At 42.6% G+C, this 22,983-nt stretch overlaps 1 protein-coding gene across 1 annotated transcript in view; it reads right to left on the bottom strand.

The window, feature by feature from the left end:
- Window positions 1–22,983, bottom strand: part of col13a1 (collagen, type XIII, alpha 1) — a 102,752-nt gene that overhangs the window by 63,481 nt on the left and 16,288 nt on the right. The window contains exons 3-15 of the mRNA XM_071205674.1: window positions 18,804–18,830; window positions 15,553–15,603; window positions 13,128–13,163; window positions 12,575–12,601; window positions 12,283–12,309; window positions 10,495–10,521; window positions 10,359–10,385; window positions 10,091–10,117; window positions 8,734–8,805; window positions 7,045–7,107; window positions 1,750–1,839; window positions 1,321–1,377; window positions 1,209–1,226 (exon numbers count right to left, since the gene is read on the bottom strand). Coding sequence (XP_071061775.1) covers window positions 1,209–1,226; window positions 1,321–1,377; window positions 1,750–1,839; window positions 7,045–7,107; window positions 8,734–8,805; window positions 10,091–10,117; window positions 10,359–10,385; window positions 10,495–10,521; window positions 12,283–12,309; window positions 12,575–12,601; window positions 13,128–13,163; window positions 15,553–15,603; window positions 18,804–18,830 — 549 coding nt within the window. The remainder of the gene's footprint in view (window positions 1–1,208; window positions 1,227–1,320; window positions 1,378–1,749; window positions 1,840–7,044; window positions 7,108–8,733; window positions 8,806–10,090; window positions 10,118–10,358; window positions 10,386–10,494; window positions 10,522–12,282; window positions 12,310–12,574; window positions 12,602–13,127; window positions 13,164–15,552; window positions 15,604–18,803; window positions 18,831–22,983) is intronic.

Below are 22,983 nucleotides of genomic sequence, written 5' to 3'. Positions count from 1 at the left end.
CCCGGGTCAATCTGTCCCCGGAAATGTCCCCGTTTTTAAATATGCTTAAATTGATTTTGAGTTTTCTCATGGCAGTTAGAGTATAGGGGACACACCAGGGCACTTTACTTCCTCTTGACACCGTCGGTTATTTACACCAAAACAATCTAAATAGGTTATACTTGTTATTGTGCTTCTGTCTTTCTGTGTCTTTTCATCTGCTCCGTAAACTCCCTCAACGGGGGCGCTCTCTCTCTTTTCTTGATCGCCCTCTCACAGAGAACTCTTCACTGTCCCGCTTCATTGTAGGATTTCTGCCATGTCTCTACTTTAGTTTGACCATCTCTGTTATTAAGTTATGGAATCCTAAATAAGTAATTAGATACCTTACCATTACTGCGCTCATAAAGAATGATAAGAATAAGAATAATGCGTATTGAACTAGTTTAATTAATTAGTGAGTTTATTTAAGAAAATTACTTAGAAGCCCTATTTTATCAGTATGTCTGCACAGAAGTTACAATGGTCAAACTAGCCTATATTAAAACAGAATTGTCCCCATTTTTTCTTTAATAGTTAGTAACATTAGATATTTTAATGAGATATGGACCGCAAAACAAAACATTTCCCTGGATTTCATTTAGAAAAAAATTCTAAAGGTGTTTTTTTCTGGGCGGGGGGGGGGGGGGCAGGGCCCTTTTTCTAGTTTAGAGCAATAGCCCCTCCAAATGTCTGTGCACGTCCCTGCCTACAGTAGAGACACTTTACAGCAAATACAACAGCACAGATTGTTCAGAATATCAGTATGAGAAAAACGACACCCTCTATCCTTAGACCCTCACATCGTACAAGGAAACACTTCCAGAGAATGCCTTTGTGATCAGCTGTTACTGCTCATGCTAAAGCTGATGAGACTCAGCCTGTTGAGGAGCATTAATAAGTCTCTGACCATCTATTCGACCTCACAATCTACAGTTCCTTCCAAGTAATACGGACGATAAAGTCATCACGTGGAGTTAAAAAAACATCCAATCCAAAGGTTTCTGTTGTGAAGCTGGGGCTGGTCTGATATGTGTGCAGCTGCACAGAGACCTGGTCCTGGTTCTATGGCTTGTTTTGTTTGGGCCTCAGTGTGTTTGTCTAAGACATCATGGGATCTCACAGTGATGCTAATTATGTTTTTCAGAAATGTAATTTTGCTGTTTGGTCAAGAAGAGAAATATGTTTACCTTCAGTCCTGGTAAAAGCTGCAGAAACAATGTGGAAATAAATAAGTTTAATGTCACACCAACACAGTTTCAGTTATGTGAACAATGTGGAAAATAAATGTGGAGGACTCACTGAAGCGAAGCTGACCCTCGGGTCTTTTCCAGGTTTGCCCGGCTCACCAGGCTTACCCTGCACAGAAGAGCAGACGGGAATTAGTCCTTTTCAACAAAACTACCAATGCAGTTCCATGATGGGTCACATCCACCCCATGTCTAAATACTCCCCTTCCTGTCCTCATGCATTACCAGCTTGGTGATTATCTACTCCGCCCGATCAGTCACCTGTCCCTAATCATCTTTCCTCTCAAAATATTCTGTCTGTGCCAGTTTGTCTCGTATGTTTTGAGTCTCAGCTAATTCCCAGTGTTTCTTCCTAGAGTGTGCTATCTTGACTTGTTCTACCTATTTATTTGATGAAGTGTTTTTTAGTTGCACTATTCTGTTTCTTAAAAATTGCCTTTTTATACCTTTGCTAGTGTCAGAGTAACAAAAATGAACTCACTGCTGGGCCAGAGGCTCCATTAAGGCCCGGTGTCCCTGGAGTTCCGGGGGGTCCTGGAGGTCCTGGGGGTCCCTGCGCTCCAAGCCCGCCCTGCTGGGAGACCTTGAGTTACAACCTGCCGTGCTGGAACACACCTTGCCATACTTGTCATGCCAACACAACAACCTCACACAACACCACAAATAAATGCAGCGGGGCTTGCAGAGAGAAAGGTTAGCGGGGGGGCAAGGCAAGCGTCGCTTAAAATGCTGCACAAGAATATTCATTCTTGACCTTTGTAACAGGAATCTGTGATCAAATATTCCAAACTCAAGGTTGACTCTTTTCAAAGGCTTCTGCCTTAAGGCTTCAAAGGACACCAGGGACAGAAGCTTGCTCAGGTGTCAGGACATTGGGGGCTTTCTAAGTAGGGTAGAAATGAGGTGTCTAAAATATGAGACTGAAACCAGCAGCAGCATCAGCTAAGGACTCCTGGTTGATAACTTTGACCTCTTCCTAGTCGTTGTTGTAACTAATGTCCAGGCCCTTTACATAGGCGTAGACCCTGAGGTAGTGGTCACTATCACTGACCAGAGAGAGGATCAAGATCAAGGAGGACATTCGGGCATGAGTTTTGTAATTGGGAGGGATGAAACCCTCTTTAATGGTCACACATGCACAGCACACACAGTGGAATTTGTTCTCTGCTTTTAACCCATCCTAGTACCAGGAGTACAGCAGTATTCAATCAATAGGATACGGCTGTAATAGGCCTAAAGCCTTTTAGTCGCTCATAAATAAATAAGTAGATCACTGATTCTTTATTTACCATGGATGCTGGCAACAGTCACATAGTCCAAAGTGAAGGTGATGTTTGACCAGTAGTGGTCGAGGCGGGATTTGAGACAGTTAACTGTCTTGGATGTGACAACGCTTTCTGGCAGATCATTCCACAAGTCAACCACACGCAGGCTGAAAAAGTTGCGGCGGATAGCCAGTCTTGAGTACTGTTTCTTCAACTTGAGGCAGTGTCCACGAGTCCTGTTGTTATAATCCCGTTGTAGTGGGCATGATGTTTTGTAGATGTTGTGGAGATATTTGAAAACTTCGATCATATCTCCCCTCGCCCTTCTATAATACATACTCGGGATTTTAAGACTTTGCAGTCGTTCTTGATATGGTAGGTCCTTTAGTTCTGGAACCAGCTTCGTTGCCCTTCTCTGTATTTTCTCGATGAGCTCAGCATCCTTTTTGTATATGGGGGACCAAGCGACATTCCCATACTCGAGGAGTGGCCATACAAGAGAGATGTATAAACTGCGTACTACGTCAGAGTCCAAATAAGTGTATGATCATTGCTAGGATACCATTCGCTTTGTTACTTGCCCGACGGATATGGTCACTAAATGTCAGGGTATTGTCAACATTCACACCGAGGTCCTTTTCATTCTGAGTCTCGGATAGGTTTATAGTGTTTGAATTATCACCCATATTATAGTCATATTTTCAATTCAGAAAACCTAAGTGCATTACTTTGCACTTTGCTCCATTGAATTTGAGCTGCCAACACTCGGACCATCTTTGCATTTCTCTGAGATCTGACTGGAGTTTTTCTGCATCCTCTTTACACTTAATTTCCTTGAAGACTTTGGTATCATCTGCAAACATCTGGACCATGGAGCTCACATTATCGGGTAGGTTGTTGATATAGAGGACAAACAGTGCAGGACCCAGGACACTACCTTGTGGAATTCCACTGAGAACTGGGCACCATCCAGATGGTTTCCCGTTAACAAAGACTCTCTGTCGCCTGTTTTTGAGAAAGTCTGAGATCCAGGTGAGTATGTCTCCACGGATACCATACCCATAGAGCTTCTTCAGTAATCTTTTGTGAGGTACAGTATCAAATGCTTTCTGGAAATCCAAATAAATGGCATCGAGACTTCCTCTTTCGTCAAGGGTACGAGACCATATGTCAAGGCAGGCCAGGAGTTGGGTTGAACAGGGTCTGCCCTGGACGAAGCCGTGTTGGCGGTCTGATAATAGGTTGTTTGAGTCAAGATGTTCTATGACGGCATCACGCACCAAGGATTCAAGGAGTTTGCATACTACTGCTGTAAGGCTGACAGGCCTATAGTTTCCAGGATTGCTTCGGTCACCTTTTTTGAATATAGGAGTTACATGACCATCCTTCCAAGGCTGTGGTACCACACCTTCATCAAGCGATTTTTTTTTAAATATAGTAAGTAAGGGTTTATCTAGTTCGTCACACAGTTCTTTGAGAATCCTGGGATAGATCCGGTCCTGATGCTTTTGAGGCATCTAAGTTCGATAGTTTTTTATGGATGTCCTTAGATGTGAAGTCCAATTTATTTAGTGTAATATTAAATGGTCTGTCCTGGAAGTCTGATATTGATGAGGTATCCTCCTTTGTGAACACACTAGCAAAGAAGTAATTTAGTGTATTGGCTTTGTCCTTGTCATTTTGAGCCAGGCTGCCCTTAGCCTTTTTCAGATCTCCGACTGTGGCATTGACTTTTAGCTTGCTTCTGGGATATTTATAAAAAGCTTTCGGATTCTCTTTGGCTTCCTTTGCAATTTGTCTTTCATGCTCTCTTTTAACTTTCCGACGCTCCCATTTAACTTGGTTGCACAATTTTGCATAGGAACAACGGTCACTCTCTGTACCAGATAATATTTGTAAGGTGTAAGCTGCACTTTTTGATTTGATTTGATGTTTGATTCTATCATTTATCCATTCCGGAGTAGAGCGATTTTTCTTACTTTTTTCCGATGACCGTGCCTCTTGCAACTTGTTAGGATGTTTTCTTCCATGGCCTCCCACTGTGCTGAAGCTGACTTGTTCTGTCCCAATCATTTCCTGTTTCAGGCCTTCATAATTTCTTTTATCAAGGATGAACTTGCGGTTTGGATTATCGCATATCTCATGGTAGCATAGAAATTTGAAAGACAGGCATTCATGGTGACTTTTTCCTAGTGGTCCTTCATGGCTTAGATCCTCAACCATTCCCTCCTCATTTGTGATAATTAGGTCAAGCACGTGTGGGGTTTGGTTTCCTCTTGCATGAGTTGGTTTTGTTACATGTTGAAATACGTAGCAGTCTCTCAAGCATTCAAGGAACATGGTTTTCACTCTCTGGTGCCCGTATGGGTTGCCAACCAATTTCAGGATAGTTAAGTTTCAGAGTTGCCAATATCTTGACAGTTTGGTGACCGGTAGACACATCCAACCAGAAGACGGTCCGTATTGCGGAGTTGTATTTCACACCACACAGATTCTGTAGATGTACAGCCCTTCAAGTTCTTAGGTACTGCTCTGAGGTAGGATTTCGTGTAGATACAGACACCTCTTCTACCCTCATCTAGATTGTTGAAAATGTCATATCCACTGATGTTCAATTCACATAACTGGATTGGTACTTGTGGGTTTTTTGGAAGTGCTTCACTAATAGCTATAATATCTGGATCATATTTATCAATGTTTGCTACCAGTTCCTTTCTCATATTCGTAACAGAATCTGCATTAGTGTAAAGACATTGAAGGCCCTTGTCTTAGTATTGGGCAGCTATTGTACAGCGTCCGGGGAGCAATGAGGGGGTTGTCCGGTGCCTTGCTCAAGGGCACCACAGCAGGGCCCAGGAGGTGAACTGGGACCTCTCCAAGTACCAGTCCACACTCTATCTTTAGGTCTGGTCGGGGACTTGAACCAGCGACTCTACAGCTCCCGGTCCAAGCCCCTGACTGAGCCACTGCCGGAGTTGACATGTTACCAAAGTGTGTCACTCAGTTACTTGGTGACACCTGAGCAAGTTCAACCACGTTCCACTAATAAATCTAGTGAGCGCATTGAGTGTTCTTCTCTAGAAGTACCTTTGTTTGTAGAGCAATATAATGGGAAATATAATCCATGACATTGATGTGATTCTCTTTCTTCTTGACCAGCCTAATACAATCAATGTTACTCGATTGCAGATTTTCCCCCAGTAGTGTCAAAGGTGCTTTTCCAAGATTAGATATGTTTTTGGGGGGTTAAAAAGAAAATAATTTCCGCCGATGATTTTTTCACCTCATAAAATCAATTTGTTGATCGCTACAGGTCAATATTTTACAGATAATATACTGTACACATATGGAAATACGCATTATCATAGAGGGCAACAGGTCTGCAGGGCATGTACACAGTACACGATTTATTTGCACATGTGGTTCAACTTAGAGAAGTTCCTTACACAAAGCGCTGGCCTCACTTCAGTCACTAAGCAATCACTGTGTTATGGTAGGAGAACCCACATGTACAGTAGCTCAGAACCAGAGTGCTGCCAAGCCTCTATTCTCAGATAATGGAGAACATATCCATAAGCATAACATCCACATTTGATCATTCCTGCAGACAACTGTCATGATATGATGTCTGTCTCTGGACATGTTAGGCTGCTCTCAGGATTACACACACTGTTATGGGCAGGTCCCAGCTGCCAATAGCTGATCATAACATGTGCTGTTCCGCACAATTTCATCACAGGAAAGAACATCAAATCCAGCCATAACTCTATTCTCTTCCCACTATGTCAGATGGTCTACAGTGACTGGCTTGTATCTGATTTACTATAGGGAGTCTATATGAACTTTATACGGTATATCAGAAAATCTTTTTTTTCAATATATGACTATATCATGTCCTAACAAGGGGCCAACCTGTGCCAGAGTACCAAATAAGGCTCCTTCACACACAGTATGATCTTGTATTGTAATGTCATAACTTATGATATACTTTATTGTATCCAAAGAAAAACAATATGTTTTATTATTTACACCTTACAACATATTTAGGTTGCTTATTTTTATTTCTGGGAAATGTAGAGATATATTCTGTGTCTTTTCATTTCTAATTGGTTATTACCATTTAAATTCATTGCCAACATTCATTGCCATACAGGAAGACATTTGGCAAAAAGTAAGGGTACTTTTCTGTTTTTGTATGTTGCCATTGGCTAACTCCACTTAAAACCACACTGAATAGTTTTAACCAGAATCATTTGTATTTAACGTTGGCAAAAGCCGTAAATAAATATAACAATTTGTAAAACCAGTGCAGCAACAGCATTTTTGTTTGATTTCTGGTCAAGCATCTTTGACAGAACCTTGAATAAGACTAAACATTATGAAGCAGTAGCAGCCAGAGGAGGTTAATTACAGCATGACGACGGAGGAGGGGGGGGTTGCGACGGATGATGGCGGGTGGCATCCACAGGGCGGGCAGAGAGGGGGCAAGTAAGGGGCAGAGAGAATTGTACCTTGAGGCGTTTTAGGATTAGAGGGCTTATTGAGGGCATGTTGCGCACGCTGATGGGCAACATCTGCCGAAAAAAGGTCACAGGGCAAAGGTCACCAGGAGGAGAGAGAAAGGAAAGGAGAATGAAGAAGAAGGGGGAGGGATATGGAGGAAAAAGAGAAATAGAACATCAGAGTGGAAAGTAAGTAAATGGAAGGGCAAAGGATAAAACAAAAGGAAACCTGGTAGAAGAAAGAAACAACAAAATGCACCGGCACAGCAAACTATGGGCCTGGGGGGGCAAAGGGGATGGTTGATACACTGGGATGCTTCTTTATGTTTCTCGTCTCTGAGGTACTGACAGAGTGATGGTTGCAAATCATTAAGCATCCCCAACTCAGGATAATGTGCATCAATGTCCCCTTCACCGTGGCCATGCCCTCAGAGTGCAGCGGAGCAGAGGTGGGCGCAGCGGAGCCACAAAGAGAGGACAGCAGTACAGAGACACATCCAGACTTACTGTGGCCAACTGTCCCACACAGGGCTGTACAATACGCCGCTTCTGTTGAGACGACCAGCATGGTCAGATACACGTTTAGGACAGGACAGTACAGGTATGATCGCTACATTTCCCCGCTGACACAAAATAGAAACTTGCCTACTTTTTACAGTGTACATATTTCCAAATTGTTTTATTATGCAGCATCTTTAAAGGAAGACTACCTTTAGCCAATACCTTAACCACAAAAGAAGTATTCAGGACTATTCCATATTATTACATGGTTAACCCAGCATTATTTTGGAACATACTTATTTATATTGTGTGGTCTGTCAAACTATTTTCCAGTATATTAGAGTAAGGCCAAAAATAAGAAGAGTACCAATTAAATGGAAATATATACAGAATGTTATTAGTGCAAATAAGTAGGGGATAAATGTAGCAAGTAGGCAAGTGTGCTGCTTTGTCCCTCACCATTCCAGATCTCCACCACACCGGGTTCAATGTTAAGAAGTCAACAGCTGCCAATAAGAGGGCGATATCCTAGATTGATATTTCAATGATTTTGTCCAACTGTGTTTTTTATAATTAGATTAATTTGTTGAGTGTGAGAAAATTCAAATAATTGTAAGAGTCCTTTACAAAATATATGTTTTGTGTAAACTCCTAAGCCTTTTTATTTCCTGACTTCAAATAGTGAAAATAGTTATAATGTATTATGATCTGGGTGGACACAAAGGGCTGTTACCATCCCGAGTGTCATGTGCCATCTGTCAATGCTCATGTTCAGTGTTGGTGTTGGTCTGTATTGTTAACTCTGTATCAGAATGTGTTGGGTGATAATAACAAAGCAACATAAATGTAACTGGCATTCCATTAGCATTACGAACATGGAATTGAATTCAAATGTAACTGTCACCTTTATTTTCCATGCAGACCATGTGCATTTATGTTTGTCACACATCTGCACAAACATGGAAAACATATGTCTTTATTATTAGTATCCCTATGCTTCATATTACAAATAGAACTTTTTTTAATGACAGTTAAACAAAATCAGTAGCACCCTCATTGATATTTGGTCTCCCTTTGGGTGGAGAGCAGGGTGGGAGGGGGGGGCCTTGGCTCTAGGGCGCTGGCTCTCTTTGCGGCACAACTTGGCGACACCCCTGCTGAGGGTTATCTATCTGGGTGTTGATGGCACCCACAAACCTTCAACATCAGAGCCTGACTGGAGCGCAAGGCAGCCAGGGTTTTCAGAGGCAGCTCCTGCACAAACAGGCCCTGCACACAGTATCTCAGTCAGGGCAGGTCACATGGCACGAAGCCATCCAACCACACACACAGTGAGTCATGTCTCAGGAAGACTTGGAGAATATGTCAGTTTAAAGCACAGCTCAAATGAATGAATACTCTGCTGAGTGTTTCCGGTAGATGCTGGACGAGGCCAACCTGGCTCTGTGTATAAGAACCTGAACAGCTTCATACCTGCTGCTTCTCTCTTCAGGCCAGGCTATCTCACCACTTCAAGTCCAACCATATCTTGAATGCAGTTTTGTACTCGCACAGACGTGAGATTGATATCAATATTTGTACTCTGAGAAAAGAGGGCAAATAAGTATATTACGTTCATAATGTCATTAAATGACTTTATTTAACATTATTTTACACAAAAGAAACATGTGCTGATCTTGCCGGCTCTGTCCTAACACGTTCCAAACACTGAACACTATGCGGTCCCTTACAGTATCCACCCCACCCCCCCTCCATAGGGTCTCACTACAGGATTGAAGCCTGAAGTGTGAGCAGACACTTGGAATGGACCCCCTGTACAGCCCGCTGCAGGGGTTCTGAAACCTGAATGACAGACAAACAGCTTGTTAGAAGTGGGCCGGGCTCCTTTCATGCCAGAGCTATCAAACCCAAACCACTCTCTTCTTCCACTGAGCTCCCCATTCTTAGACTAAAGGCTGAATAATGCACTGCTCAGAGACGTATATCGCAACACATACAACTGTTTTTACTTCAAGGTAGCAAAAGTCAAGGCAATGGCAAGGCATGCCAAACAAACATCTTTGATCATGTTAGCAGGAGCAGTTTAATAACTGAAGGGTTTAATTACGCTGGAAATGGACTTTGCTATCTGAGAAATCCCCCTTCACCCAGGAGACTCTTATTGTTGGCACCGCACAGGCTCTTATCACAGCGCTGCAGCAGGCTGCCGGTTTGCCTTGTTTTCTCTCAACTAGCCAAACCACAGAGACCCTGCTCAGCATGTGCTCCCCATCACCGCTACTAGTCTGTCCGGCTTCTGGAGGACTTGCTCTCCTCTTCCAGCTTCACTTTCCTACCCTGCTCCAACATTATGACCGTACACACGCTGACCTGTGAGAGAGGTGTGCTGCTCGCTGTAGGACGGACAACAACACAGGTTCACTTTGCGGCATCATTTAAACATATACTGTACATTGTAGTCTAGGCAACCAAACATCATATCTCATCTTTAACATAAACACTTTTCTGTGAAACAATGAATGTGTAAAACATGTTTGTGAGTATGTTTTCATACCCGGTGTGTGTAGTCTCCACATACACCCTGGAAAGAACAGAAAGAGGTCAATCAGAGGAGACTTCCCTTTGAAGAGTACACGTGTATATCAGAGAAGTGTAGGGTTTGGTCACTTTTCCAAAACTACGCTCTGACAGTTATCTTCTGCTTCTTTAGACGTGTTGTAACCTTCTCTCTTGAGTCTCCCAACCTGACAGAAGTGCACTGCTGATTTTCTGCAGTAACTCTTTCACAATCAGTAAGTATTCTGAATACTTGTTGAACTCACCTTTTGCCCCTTGAGTCCTGGCTCCCCCTAGAAACAGAAACAACACAGGTGAGTGAGATCAGTGAGAGGTTTAGCAGTTAGCTGCAAAGATTAGCAGCTTATATGTCAGACCTGATACCAGACTTCAGAAACGTACCTGGAGTCCTTTAACGCCACGCTGACCCTGCAAGACAAGAGCAACACACTCAGTCTTTCATGTGATTAAAGCGTAGATCTTCAGCTCCACAAGAAAACATACATGACTGACCACGATCCCTCCAACGAACACGAATGGAATGAGTAAATATGTCGAGGCATCAATCTGTCTGCTGAACAAGCTGCTCAGTAGTCTCTTCCAATTAGTTGTTACGGGCGAAGGCACTGAGTTTGACTTCCCAGCAGGCCCTTGGGTGTGCCCGGGTTGTAAGTAGCTGTCAGAGCCCAGCGTCTGGGTGATTAATGAGCCCAGGCAGAGGGCCGGCAGAACACATCCAGTGCCCCCCATGCTGGGGACCCCTGGCCCTAAGCTCCAGAGCCACTGAAGGCAACAGCATCTCTACATTTAGCAGGCAAGCCCTCAGAGCCCGTTTTAAGACTTGTCAGGAAGGAGACTGAGAAACAGGAGCCATTATGGGCTCATTAATCAACATTAAACATGTTCCAACAGTATCCAACCCCACTTGGCCTCCTGGAAGTGTTGGCGTTTGTCCTGGCATTGAGTTCCTTGGAGCTGTCCCCCTGCTTCAGAAAACAAACCCCCGTCTGAGCGAGAGTAATGGTGTTCAAACAGAGGCTTTGGAGAAGCTACTGCAATGAGCAGCGGGCATGATACAAGCCAGAGCGTTAGCATCAGCGGGACAACACTGAGATGACCCACACCGTCAGTGAAGTCCAGAGCTGTTTCAAACTGCACATCTAAACTAAAGCCACACATTATCCAGAGAATGATCTAAATGGGCGGGTCGCATGTCCAGATGGACTCCAGCAGTCGGAGAGAGGACACACATGACTGTTTTCTCTTCTTCTTCTTTACCATACCTGCACATGCTACCTTTCGTAGGTTAGCAGCACAGTTATGGCAAACACACTCCATCGTTAAGGTTAGATGGCTCAGGAGTGTGGTTCAATTAAGATAGAACACAAACTCCAACCTCCACATATTCATTTTCAACTTTAATAGGACAGCCTTCCTGCACTGAACCTGAACCTGAACATAAACCCCATAACACCCCGTGGAAGCTCATACAATCATTGTTATTGTACAATGCCACGTATTCTTATGCTGCTGCAACGCAAACATTTCCCAAATTGGGATCAATAAAGTATTATCCTATCCTATCTTATCCTATCTTATCCTATCTTATCCTATCCTTCCTATCCTATCCTTCCTATCCTATCTTATCTTATAAACACTTGCTTTATCTCTGTAATAGCTGAGAGCCAGCCAGAGTAAGACGTCTTTCCAACATGGATCTAAACTGAATGACTTCAGAAACCTAACCTGTCTCACCAGCAACACGATGCTCATACTATGACCTTTAGGATACAGACTGTTATAGTGAGGGGGCATCACATGTGTCCCAGTGGAACACAGAGCAGTCCCTTAGTGCCCTTTGCAGGTAGTCAGACTTGGGCCTACTAACACTGATTTAAGCCACAGCTTGATGACAGCTCCCATGTGACCGTCCACTGCTAGCCCGGCACTGTGTGCATACATCAGGCACCACTCTGTCTGTCTTAGAACTGCGTGGGCTCAACATGAACACAACGCTAAGGTTAAACTGAGCAGCAAAACAAGTGCTTTACATGTTGTAAATGTGTGAACATGTCACTCAACATGCCCGCACATCTATGATCAGGGTGTTCTTGGCTCAAATGAGTGCGTGGCTGGTGGTAATGGTATTATATTGAAACTGTGATGTTGAAAAATGTAAGGAATGCTTACCAGGTCTCCCTTCGCTCCGTGCCGCCCCTGTGTGAACATTAAAGTGGTCAGCAGGTGGTGGAGTGACGGAACCAATGCAAACTCACTTTCTTGCAGTTCTTAGATATCCAGAGCATGGTTAACCCCGCCCTATAATAACACTAATGACACTTGGTTTTATTACGGTAATGACCATCATTATTATTATCCTAATTATGCTCATTATCGTGACCCTATGATTGGTCATTGCTCCTAAAGAAACACTCAATTACTCAGTTATTTCACTTTATGACAGGAACTGCGGAACACTCACAGGCTTGCCATCCAACCCAATTGGACCCTGGGATAAAAGAAGAGTGGCAAATGTTAGAGTTCATCACAAATGACTGCACCAACAGCTGGACCCATTATACATTAGTTAGAAAACAGTTTAAGTGCTAAATACATAGCAATAAAGGTAAAGTGCAGAGGTCGAGTGATAATGATTCATACATAATGTTGGCAGTAAAGTGACATTTGGTTAGCATTAGTCCTGATTCAGGTGTTCTATACATCGTCGCCCAGCAGAGGCCTTGCACAGGACTCAGACGTATCAGCTGAAAGTTGGTGTAACAAAGTAAAGTTCTCTTCACCCCCCAACTGACTTGAGAGCAGTTCAGCAGCCCTCAGTGCTGCAGCTGCTGGATGGAAGCTACGTGTATAGCTGATGCTAGTTGTGGCAGAGGCTCAGTCTGTAGGGACTTGGAACCGAAGGATCGCCGGATCTCGTCCCAATCAATGATATCAGAAATGTCCATATTTGACACAAATGATCAATGTGTTTAATTTATAAAAGTGTCAGCCTGACTGAAGATGGTATGACTTACTGGAAACCCTGGAAATCCTCTGGTTCCAGGTTGTCCCTGAAGAGAAACAGAAAGTCAGTCATGTGTTTGTTGTTCTTCTGAAAATCTGACGTCACGAGTGACTGTCCACTTCAATTAGCCAGCATCCTTTGATCAGCATGGCTTTGATAACCTGCCCTTTCAAACATAACAAGACATATATTATCCTGGAGAGAAGGAATGGTGACAATATAAAGAGGTGCAAGTGACTAATGACACAGATGTAGTTGGTTAGATAGAGCTTTGAATGGGGAGCATTATGTTTAGGATTTGCATTCCAAGATTTTATAATTTGACAAAGAAACAGAAACGTTTTAAAGTCTTGTGAGCGCTCCTGCGAAATTAACCATTGTAGACCATGGTCTACCATGGTCTACAATGGTCTACCATGGTTCATTTAACCATGGTTGACCATGGTAGACCATGGTTGGGATATGGCACCATAGTCAACCATGGTAGAGCACTGATATAAACCATGGTCACAATAAACCATGGACATAAATCATGGTCTACCAGTACCATGGACATAAATCATGGTCCACCAGTACCATGGACATAAACCATGGTCTACCAGTACCATGGACATAAACCATGGTCCACCAGTACCATGGACATAAACCATGGTCCACCAGTACCATGGACATAAACCATGGTCCACCAGACTGGAAATAATATAAATTAATACAAGCTTTTCAATAGTTTCAAGCATTTAATTTTAAAATATTTGTATAGATCATGTTAATTGCACTTAATTTCATCTACAGTACACTGTCACTCTATAGTTGCACACACACTCATTAAATGCTCATTAAACAGTTGGTGAAAATGTAAAGACTATTTTATATACATCCATCAGGTGACGGTGCCTGCATGAGCCTCATTAGAATGATTGTCGACCATGGTTTCTGTAGACCATGGTTTCTTGAGACCATGGTTCAAATATTCAAATGGCTGACCATGGTTTCTGGAGATGACATTGTGACCAGGCTGACCATGGTTGACCATGGTTTCTTCCCCATGGTACTGTGACCATCATGGTATTTTGTGGTCAACCATGGTATTACCATGGTTGGCAATGGAATACCATGGTGACCATGGTCAACCATGGTTACGTTTCGCAGGGGCGAAGTTCCAACAACCTTGTGGTTTAGATACTATTTTTGTCAAAGTACTTTTCCAAAGATCTAGTATGACCTCTTTCACTCCACCTCAATCCGCCGGTGCGTCGCCTGATGAAGCGCGTGATGTGCTGCTGAGAGCTCTACAATATTGAGTTATCCTCCTGAAAGAACATTTGAGGGACCTCCTGAGTTGGTTTCTGTTTTTAGAAGAAGACCATTAGACCTTAAGTTAAGTTGTCCAAACATGGAAACACGGAAAATATTTTCTTTAAAATGTTTTGTCCTCCAATGCATTTAAGAAGTGATTTGCTATGATGCATCAATTGCATGTCACTACAAAAGGGCTGTGCAGCCCGTGGTCCGCTGTCGGTGGGAAAGCATCTCCACTGATCATCTAACCCGCTGACATGACAGGGAGGAGAAGAAGCCAAGGCACTAAGCTGGCCAGCTGTCACTCCCTCTCATTTCCCTTCACTTCTCTCTTGAATTGAGTCCCTTGTTCCAACTGAGGTCAGGTCTGTAGTCTCTCGTGTCAGTCTCACCTGCTGTGGAGACCAGCTTCTAAGTGTTTCTGACTGGCTGGCCCTCTGGCTTCAGGACTTCGCAACGCCTGCAGAGAACTTCCCCCACAGCCTGGTATTCATTATAGACGCCTATTACCATCACGGAGGAGTGGGCACTCAGCTATGGATTCTAGGAACCATCAATTAGAAGAGCAGATGTGTGTTCCACTTAAGTTGGCTGGACCCTTGGGCCATCTCTTTTTCCAAGGCATATTATTCTACTTTTCACCTGAAGAATGTATGTAATGGGCCTCATATAAAGAGAATGTGGGTCATGTCAGTATAATCTATTACGGCCTAGTGTCTGAATAACTTGCATTGACCCCAGTCGGAGCAGGATCACATGTCTTGCTTTCTTCCCTGATAAAGCAAGCATGACTAATGATCCAAAGTGTGGCCAAATCACAGCACCTTGAACAATGCTGCTGCATCCACGCAGACTGTAATTATATATCATTATTCTATCGTTTGTGGTGCATTCTCATGCTTGGCTCAGCTAACATAAACTCGAGCCAGTACCCCACGAGCCTGGAAAGAGCACGTCCCTCCAAACGTCTACTTTCATCAACGTAAGCGAGAAGTCTTTTGTTTAAGAACACGATGTGTTAAGCAGAGGTCTATCGAATGGTAGCTACTAGCTAATAAAAAGCTTAGCATGCAGGCCGGCAGCTCTGATTGAACAAAAGAGCTTTATTATGTGTAGGGAGAGGTGAAGACACTTACAGGAGGTCCTCTCGGTCCAATGATGGAGAGACCTGGCTCCCCCGGTGCTCCCTATAGACAGATAGAAAGAGAGGAAGAAAGACGTATATTATCAGCTAAATGCAACATATCGGTGCAGTCATTTAAAGCAGGTGAATAGTTGTAGTAGAGGTTCTTGAGATTCTGTGCAATGTACCAACATGCAGTCAAAGGTGGTGGACGTGCATATGTAAAGCTCTGGTCACACTGAAACGTTTGCCAGTTAAATTGATTTGCATGATGGTGGGAGATAGGAAGTGCTGGAAGTTTAGCTGCGTCACCATTTAACCCCTACACCTTCAAAATAGACCCACACATTTATCAAAGTCAGTGCACTGGGAGGACAGATACGGACATTCTCTAGTTAAACCTGACATTTCTGATCCTGAAAATGTCAGAAATGGACTCAGCATCCTCAAATATCCCTACTATACATTTCTAACATAACACTTTGGGGTACTCAACATGTAGGTGCTCACAACAGGAGCTGGCAAACAAGTAATGATGAAAGAGAGGGATCATATCATCTGAGTACATCTTGGTTTTAGTAGATTAGACGAGTGCAGATCTACACGTATACGTGTGAAGAGATTGTATTACTTTGGTAACAAGGCAAAGTTAGAATCACAACTCAAACCGTGCCCCTCTCGGAGCACGCACACAACCATGCATATCCTGTGGAATGAAAAGCAGACCAAACTCTGTGGACTCTAGCCTATCGAGTGGAGTGTGCACTGCTGTGGTTCTTCTGCAGGACCATCCTTTCTGTCTGTGTATGTTCTGCCAGCCTCCGGCCTCTAACGCCTTCCCACAGAACCCAGGGCGGCAGACACATGACAGATTGGTTTGCAATGTTCTGGAAATCTTGTTTTTCCTTATTCTCTTTGTCCCTGTTCCACTCCTCTTCCTTTCCTGGGGAAGATGCTTCCTCTCGATGATTTACAGACATGCCTGCTGTGTATAATGTATAATGTGTCTTCACCCGCTCGGCCCCAGCCACTACTCGAGAGACTAACCACAAATAGGACCTGATCGTTACAAATAGTTCCCTGCCGAGGTAAAAAGTAAACCAATAGATGCTTTTGGCTGTGGGTCTCAAAGCTATCCACAAAGCCACCACTCCATTGTCTGCTTGTCAGGTTCCTATTTGTGTTCTCTCAGGCCGAGACCATAACTCCTTTTGATGTTGCCTCACCAACACTATTTAAGGTGCTTGGTTTATAAGCACACTTGTCGTAGTAACATGACACAGAATGTGCTGAGCGTTTCCCTTTGGCTGCACACTCAGTGCTGCACATCCAAATCAAGCTTTTGATGGGAAGACATGTGATGTTTCTGGCTTGTATTCAGTTGATTGGTAGACTTATGATTACTTTAACAACTGTGCAGAGCCCGTTTGGAAGAGGGTTGAAACGCATTCAGCACATGTTGAGGTGAAACGCGAGACACCTTCTTTTAATAAGGTGCATTCAAAATGGTTTGTTTGTTTTCACACTTGGGGGCAGTCGAACAAAGTGAAGACACATCATCCTGCATGGCAGACATGAAGCCTCTGTATTACCAGCAGACACAGGCCACCATCACCGTCCTGTTGAGGGGTGTTCATGTCATTGTTTGAAAGAAAAACCTTTATAGGTGCTGCTAAAAACAAACTGCTCAACATGTTGAAACTTTGGCAGAGAGCATGTCTAGCTAGTGCTAAAGATACCCTAAACAGTTGTATTGTACTTAACGTGTCAGTGTTTGTGACACACACGTGTGTGAACGTGGCAGGCCCATCTCTAAGGCTTTACACGTGTGTATCAGCTGTCTCTTCCTCCCTTATACTTTGTTGATTGCTGCATGTGTCATGTCCTGACCTGTTGATCAGTGGAGCAGTGTGTAACCATTGGTTAGCACCATGTGCGTCCATCTATGTGTGCAGAAGAACAAACTACAACACATATTTGCTCCTCAGCACTTCAAGTGATTTACTTGCTAGCAGATGTGTATCTGACTTCAAATAAGTTCCATATCTTAGTTCATGTTCATTGATAAACTCAAAATGAACCTATCAAAAACATAGCAGACATGAAATACTCTTCATGGATGGAGCTCATTACATTTATGTGAATAAAATGATCATTCAGGGGTGTCAAACTCAAGGCCCGGGGGCCAAATCCGGCCCGCGACTTCATTTCATGTGGCTCTGAAAGAATGTAATATGTTTATTATTATACGGTTACAGGCCGATTTACAGATGCACGATGTCCATAAACTACATGTCCCACAATGCATCTTACATTAGATTTTTTATTTAACTGTAACTTTTTTTCAGAATTTGGCTTTTCTTTTAAAATAATTTTGTGACATTCTCACTGAAGAGACTTGCACTTATTTGCCCTAGACTTCTTCTTTCAGACATAGTTATCTATGAAGCTTTTACCCTATCCGATAATAATCCAATGCAGAGGCAATAAAGTAATATAATACATTATTTTAAATATATAAAATATTTATATATAGTCTTAAAGTTACAACCGGCCCTTTGAGTGCAACCATAATGCTGATGTGGCCCGTGATGAAATTGAGTTTGACACCCCTGATTTAGACTGGTATGTTCCTTTGTTGCTGACACTGACAGATTTACTGCATGTTGGCCGTCTCTGTTGACACACTTTTGCAATTCCTGAAGTCAAGCGGGAGATATCGCATCCTACTGTAAAATGTGTCTTACGTGTCATTTCCATCTTGGGGCCAATATCAATCTTTTCTCTTCCAGCTGGCTGCTTATAGTTATTAACTTAGACAGAGAGCTGAGATGTAGTAATGGTGAAACGCACCAGTAACATTTATTTATCTCAATATATAACTCTATTCGTTTGAAGTACTCTTTGAGAATCTCCTCATGTACTCTGCTGTGAAGTCAATAAACCTTTCTCCACTTTCTTTGGGGAGTATTAAATGTAAACGTTCAGACTCTTATGTGACAAATCGTTACTCTTGTATTTCATGGTGTGAAGAGTTCAGGTAATCCAACCAGGGTGGGAAAGCATTAAGAAAGGGACCTTCGAGCTGAGCCCCTGATATAACTCACATGCTACCTGTTCACACAGCTCTGCACGTACACCCACCAGCCAGACACATTTGAGCAATGTCTCAGCAAAAGCAGCGTGTTAATTTGGTCTTTGACTGATGCAGAGTAGCTAGAGTCTTTACTTCATCCTTCTAATGTCACATGGTCCTAAACTTACCTGTTCCCCTGCTCGTGGCATTAGACCCTTGTTCAGTCACAGCAGACACATCACATGCAAAAAGGTATGAAGGGAGGAGAGAGACACAGAAGAGAGGAACCAGTGTTAGAGACATGAGAGGGACTGGGGCATGCAGCATCATCAGGACTAGTGATGGGGGGGGGGCTACTATCTGTGTAAGCCATGTGGAGCTAAGTGGAAACTAAAGGCCTCAGTGATCTTCAAACAGAGTGATATATATCATCAAAATATATATTTCCCTTTATTCATATATTTACTAAGTACTTGAGACAAGTATGTAATTCACACAGGATAAGCTTTACCATGAGGTTATTTCACCAATTAGACAATTTGATATACCATGAATATTTGTATTGAGATCTGAAAGACCTGTGCTGATGCAGGATGTTGTGTATAAAGCTAAGCCCCTACTTTTGAAAACAGATTATTACCAGTATTTTTTTATTTGTTCATACGGCAACTTTGTTCATGTATCTACATTGCCTGGTCTAAATAAGATCTCCAAACATGCTTCATCACTGTGATATTAACAGGAAACACTAAAGTTATTGGATACATGTTTGCCATTAGATGACAGCAATATGTTTAGCGTTCTGAGACATTATGGATTGCAGCACACAGTGAAGGCATCATCAAGATGGACTTGTCCAAAACGTGATACAGCCAATCTCAATAAAGGTCTAGGATGTCACTTCCTTTGAGAAGGGGCACAGGGGAAAGTTAAATGATAGTATCTTAGGATGCATTCACACCTAATAGTCCGCTTCTCTGGTGCGCACCAGACCACAGTTTGTTGCATTGTTTCATTTTTCAGAAGGTTCGGTTTGCGTTCACACGGGCAAAACTCTAACGGACTATAAACTTTAAACACAAGTCATGTGCACAGAAATGCTGTTCAACCATTGGTCAGACATTAAGGGGGTAAAAACGCAAATCCTGGCAATTTCTACCGGAGCCTCCGCCATGGAGCATCGGCACTTTCGGCAGGTTATTCTCATGCTGCTGTTAATCTGGAGATCAACAGACACTAGCGGCCCACGCATACTCTTATAATATAATACTCTTATCAACATATGAGTGGAAAAATATGCTTTATGCAAATGTTTATTATCATTTGAACAATGACAAATATCCTCATGAATATTAAACACAACAACCTCTGAACATTACAACTATTCGCCTCAATTCAACCTGGAACCTCTCTCATACAATAATACAATACAGTGCGTGCGTGTGTGTGTGTGTGTGTGTGTGTGCCTACGTGCGTGCGTGTGTGTGTGTGTTTGTGTGTGTGTGTAGAGACACTGTGATGGATCGTTGGAGCTATGTGCAACTCAAGGCATATGCTCGAACGGGAGCTGCCTGGACGCTGCAATCATGTTGCGCGCACTATCCGTGCTGAGTGTGCTGACTTCTCCTACAATGTCCCGCTGTCTGGCTTCCTGCATCAAGTCAAGTGCTCGGCGCAGTTGTCGGCAAAATGTCGCTCCTCTGTTTTCATTTAAACAGCTCCTTATATCCGTTAGCGCAGCTAGCTAGCACCAGATGCTAACAACAATACATGTAAGGTATCTCTCTCGCTCGCTCGTGCCACACATACACACACCCTCCCGGTCCTCCAGATGGCCAGATACTCACTCTCTACCGATCGATCGGTGCTCTCTAAACATGCCGATCGCGAGAGCCGATCACATGACGTAAAATACATGACACTTTTCTCTGTGCGCGGCAGAACAAGCTCGCCAAAATGGCTTCACCGGTCTGGCATTATTTGAAGGTGTCCGAAAAAGACAGTAAAATAGCGGTATGCAGCGTGTGTGTGAAGCAGACATCCTGCAGCTCCGCCCGCCGGACCGGTAAGCAGAGCGAAACACACAAGAGTTAGACCTAACACATTAGCTATTTTATCTACCTCTGGAACAAGCTACACTAGTTATAAATATATGTATTCTTCACTGTCGGGGCACTCATTACTGGATCAGTGAGCTGCATGAGATACTGACAGGCTGTCAGGAGTCGGTGTGTAGTTATGCTAAAACAATGTGGGCACCGTAATCCTCTCTGGTCCCCTCCCCAATCTGATCAATGATGACATGTATAGCCGCATGTCATCATTTCAGCGCTGGTTGTCTTGGTGGTGCCCAGCAAACAATGTGGGCTTCGTAAATAATTGGACAGCCTTCTGGGGAAAACCTGGTCTGATTAAGAGGGACGGCATTCATCCTACTTTGAAAGGTGCACATCTCATTTCGGCAAACATTTCAGGGCTTTGTGGACTTAATCCATGACAAAGTGGAGTTGAGACCAGGAGGCGGAGTCGCAGTCTTACACGCTTCTCTGCGCTCTCTCCTAGGCAGTCACCCATAGGAATCCCGAACCCAATAAAATACCCAATACTAGCGGTGTGTGTGTCTGCCCAAGGACAATTTAAGGTAAAACCTAATAGAGGTGTCATACATAATAACCTAATAAAAGTAAATGTAACAACTACTACAGTGCAACAAAACAGGAAGATTAAATGTGGTCTCTTAAACATAAGATCTCTAGCATCTAAAGCAATATTGGTAAATGATTTAATATCAGATTATAATATTGATATATGCTGTCTCACTGAAACTTGGTTGAGACATGAGGAATATGTCAGCATAAATGAGGCCACTCCACCCAGCCATATCAATACTCATATTGCCCGAGGCACGGGCCGAGGAGGTGGAGTTGCAGCAATCTTTGACTCAAGTTTACTTATCAATACTAAACCAAAATTAAATTATACCTCCTTTGAAAGACTCGTTTTTAGTCTTACGCATCCGACCTGGAAAACTTTACAGCCAATCTTATTTGTTACAGTGTATCGTGCACCAGGTCCTTATTCAGAATTCTTATCAGAATTCTCTGAATTTTTATCAACTTTGGTTCTTAAAACAGACAAAGTAATTATCGTAGGTGACTTTAATATTCATGTTGACGATGATAAAAATAGCCTTACTGTTGCATTTAACTCTATAATAGATTATGTTGGTTTCTGTCAGAGTGTAAATAAACCAACCCACTGCTATAATCACACTCTCAACCTTGTTCTGATTTATGGTATTGAAATTGAGCAACTATTAGTCGAACCGCATAATCCTGCTTTATCCGACCATTTCTTAGTAACTTTTGAAGTACTGTTACGAGACTACAAAGCATTAGTCAAAAGCTCCTGCAGCAGAAACCTATCTGTTAGTGCTATAGCCACATTTAAGGAAGAGATTCCACCAATACTTAACTCGATAGCATGTCTGCATGTAGGGGAGGAAACATATACAAAATGTACACCACCCCAAATTGATCATGTTGTTAGTGCTATAGATGCGCTGCGAATACAATGAGACTCTGTTGCTCCTTTGAAAAAGAAGAAAACAAAACAACATCGATTAGCTCCATGGCATAATGCCTAAACCCGCAAAATAAAGCAAAAGTCGAGACAACTTGAAAGGATATGGCGTTCCACTAAACTTGAAGAATCTCGTTTAATTTGGCATATTACTCTCAATGAATATAAGAAAGCACTGCGTAAAGCGAGAGCAGCCTACTACTCTTCATTAATAGATGAGAATAAGAATAATGCAAGATTTCTTTTCAGCACTGTAGCCAGGCTGACAGAGAGCCACAGCTCCATTGAGCCTTATATTCCCATAGCACTCAGTAGTAATGATTTGATGTGCTTTTTTAACAATAAAATTGTTACTCTTAGAAACAAAATGAATGACCGCTTGCCTTTGACCAGTATAGTGTTATCAACAGCTCCCGGAATCGTACGTTCTAATATTACACTAGATAGTAAACTAGAATGCTTTTCAAATATAAATAAATATAAATATTTTTTTGTTTAAAAATTGAGTCTGCAGTTATTTAGGAGAAATTATATGTATCTTTGAACAATTACATTCAATGATTCTCTCTTCTAAACCATCACCCAATTCCAACTAAGCTGTTGAAGGAAGTTTTTCCATTAATTAGCACTTCTTTATTAAATATTATGAATATGTCTTTATTATCAGGCTATGTTCCACAATCATTCAAAGTAGCAGTGATAAAACCGCTTCTTAAAAAGCACAACCTCGATCCAGAGGTTTTAGCCAATTATAGACCTATTTCTAATCTTCCTTTCCTCTCAAAG

The sequence above is a fragment of the Pseudochaenichthys georgianus genome, chromosome 15 (assembly GCF_902827115.2).
Source record: "Pseudochaenichthys georgianus chromosome 15, fPseGeo1.2, whole genome shotgun sequence".
Lineage (NCBI taxonomy): Eukaryota > Metazoa > Chordata > Actinopteri > Perciformes > Channichthyidae > Pseudochaenichthys > Pseudochaenichthys georgianus.
This window is presented reverse-complemented; position numbering and strand designations above follow the sequence as displayed.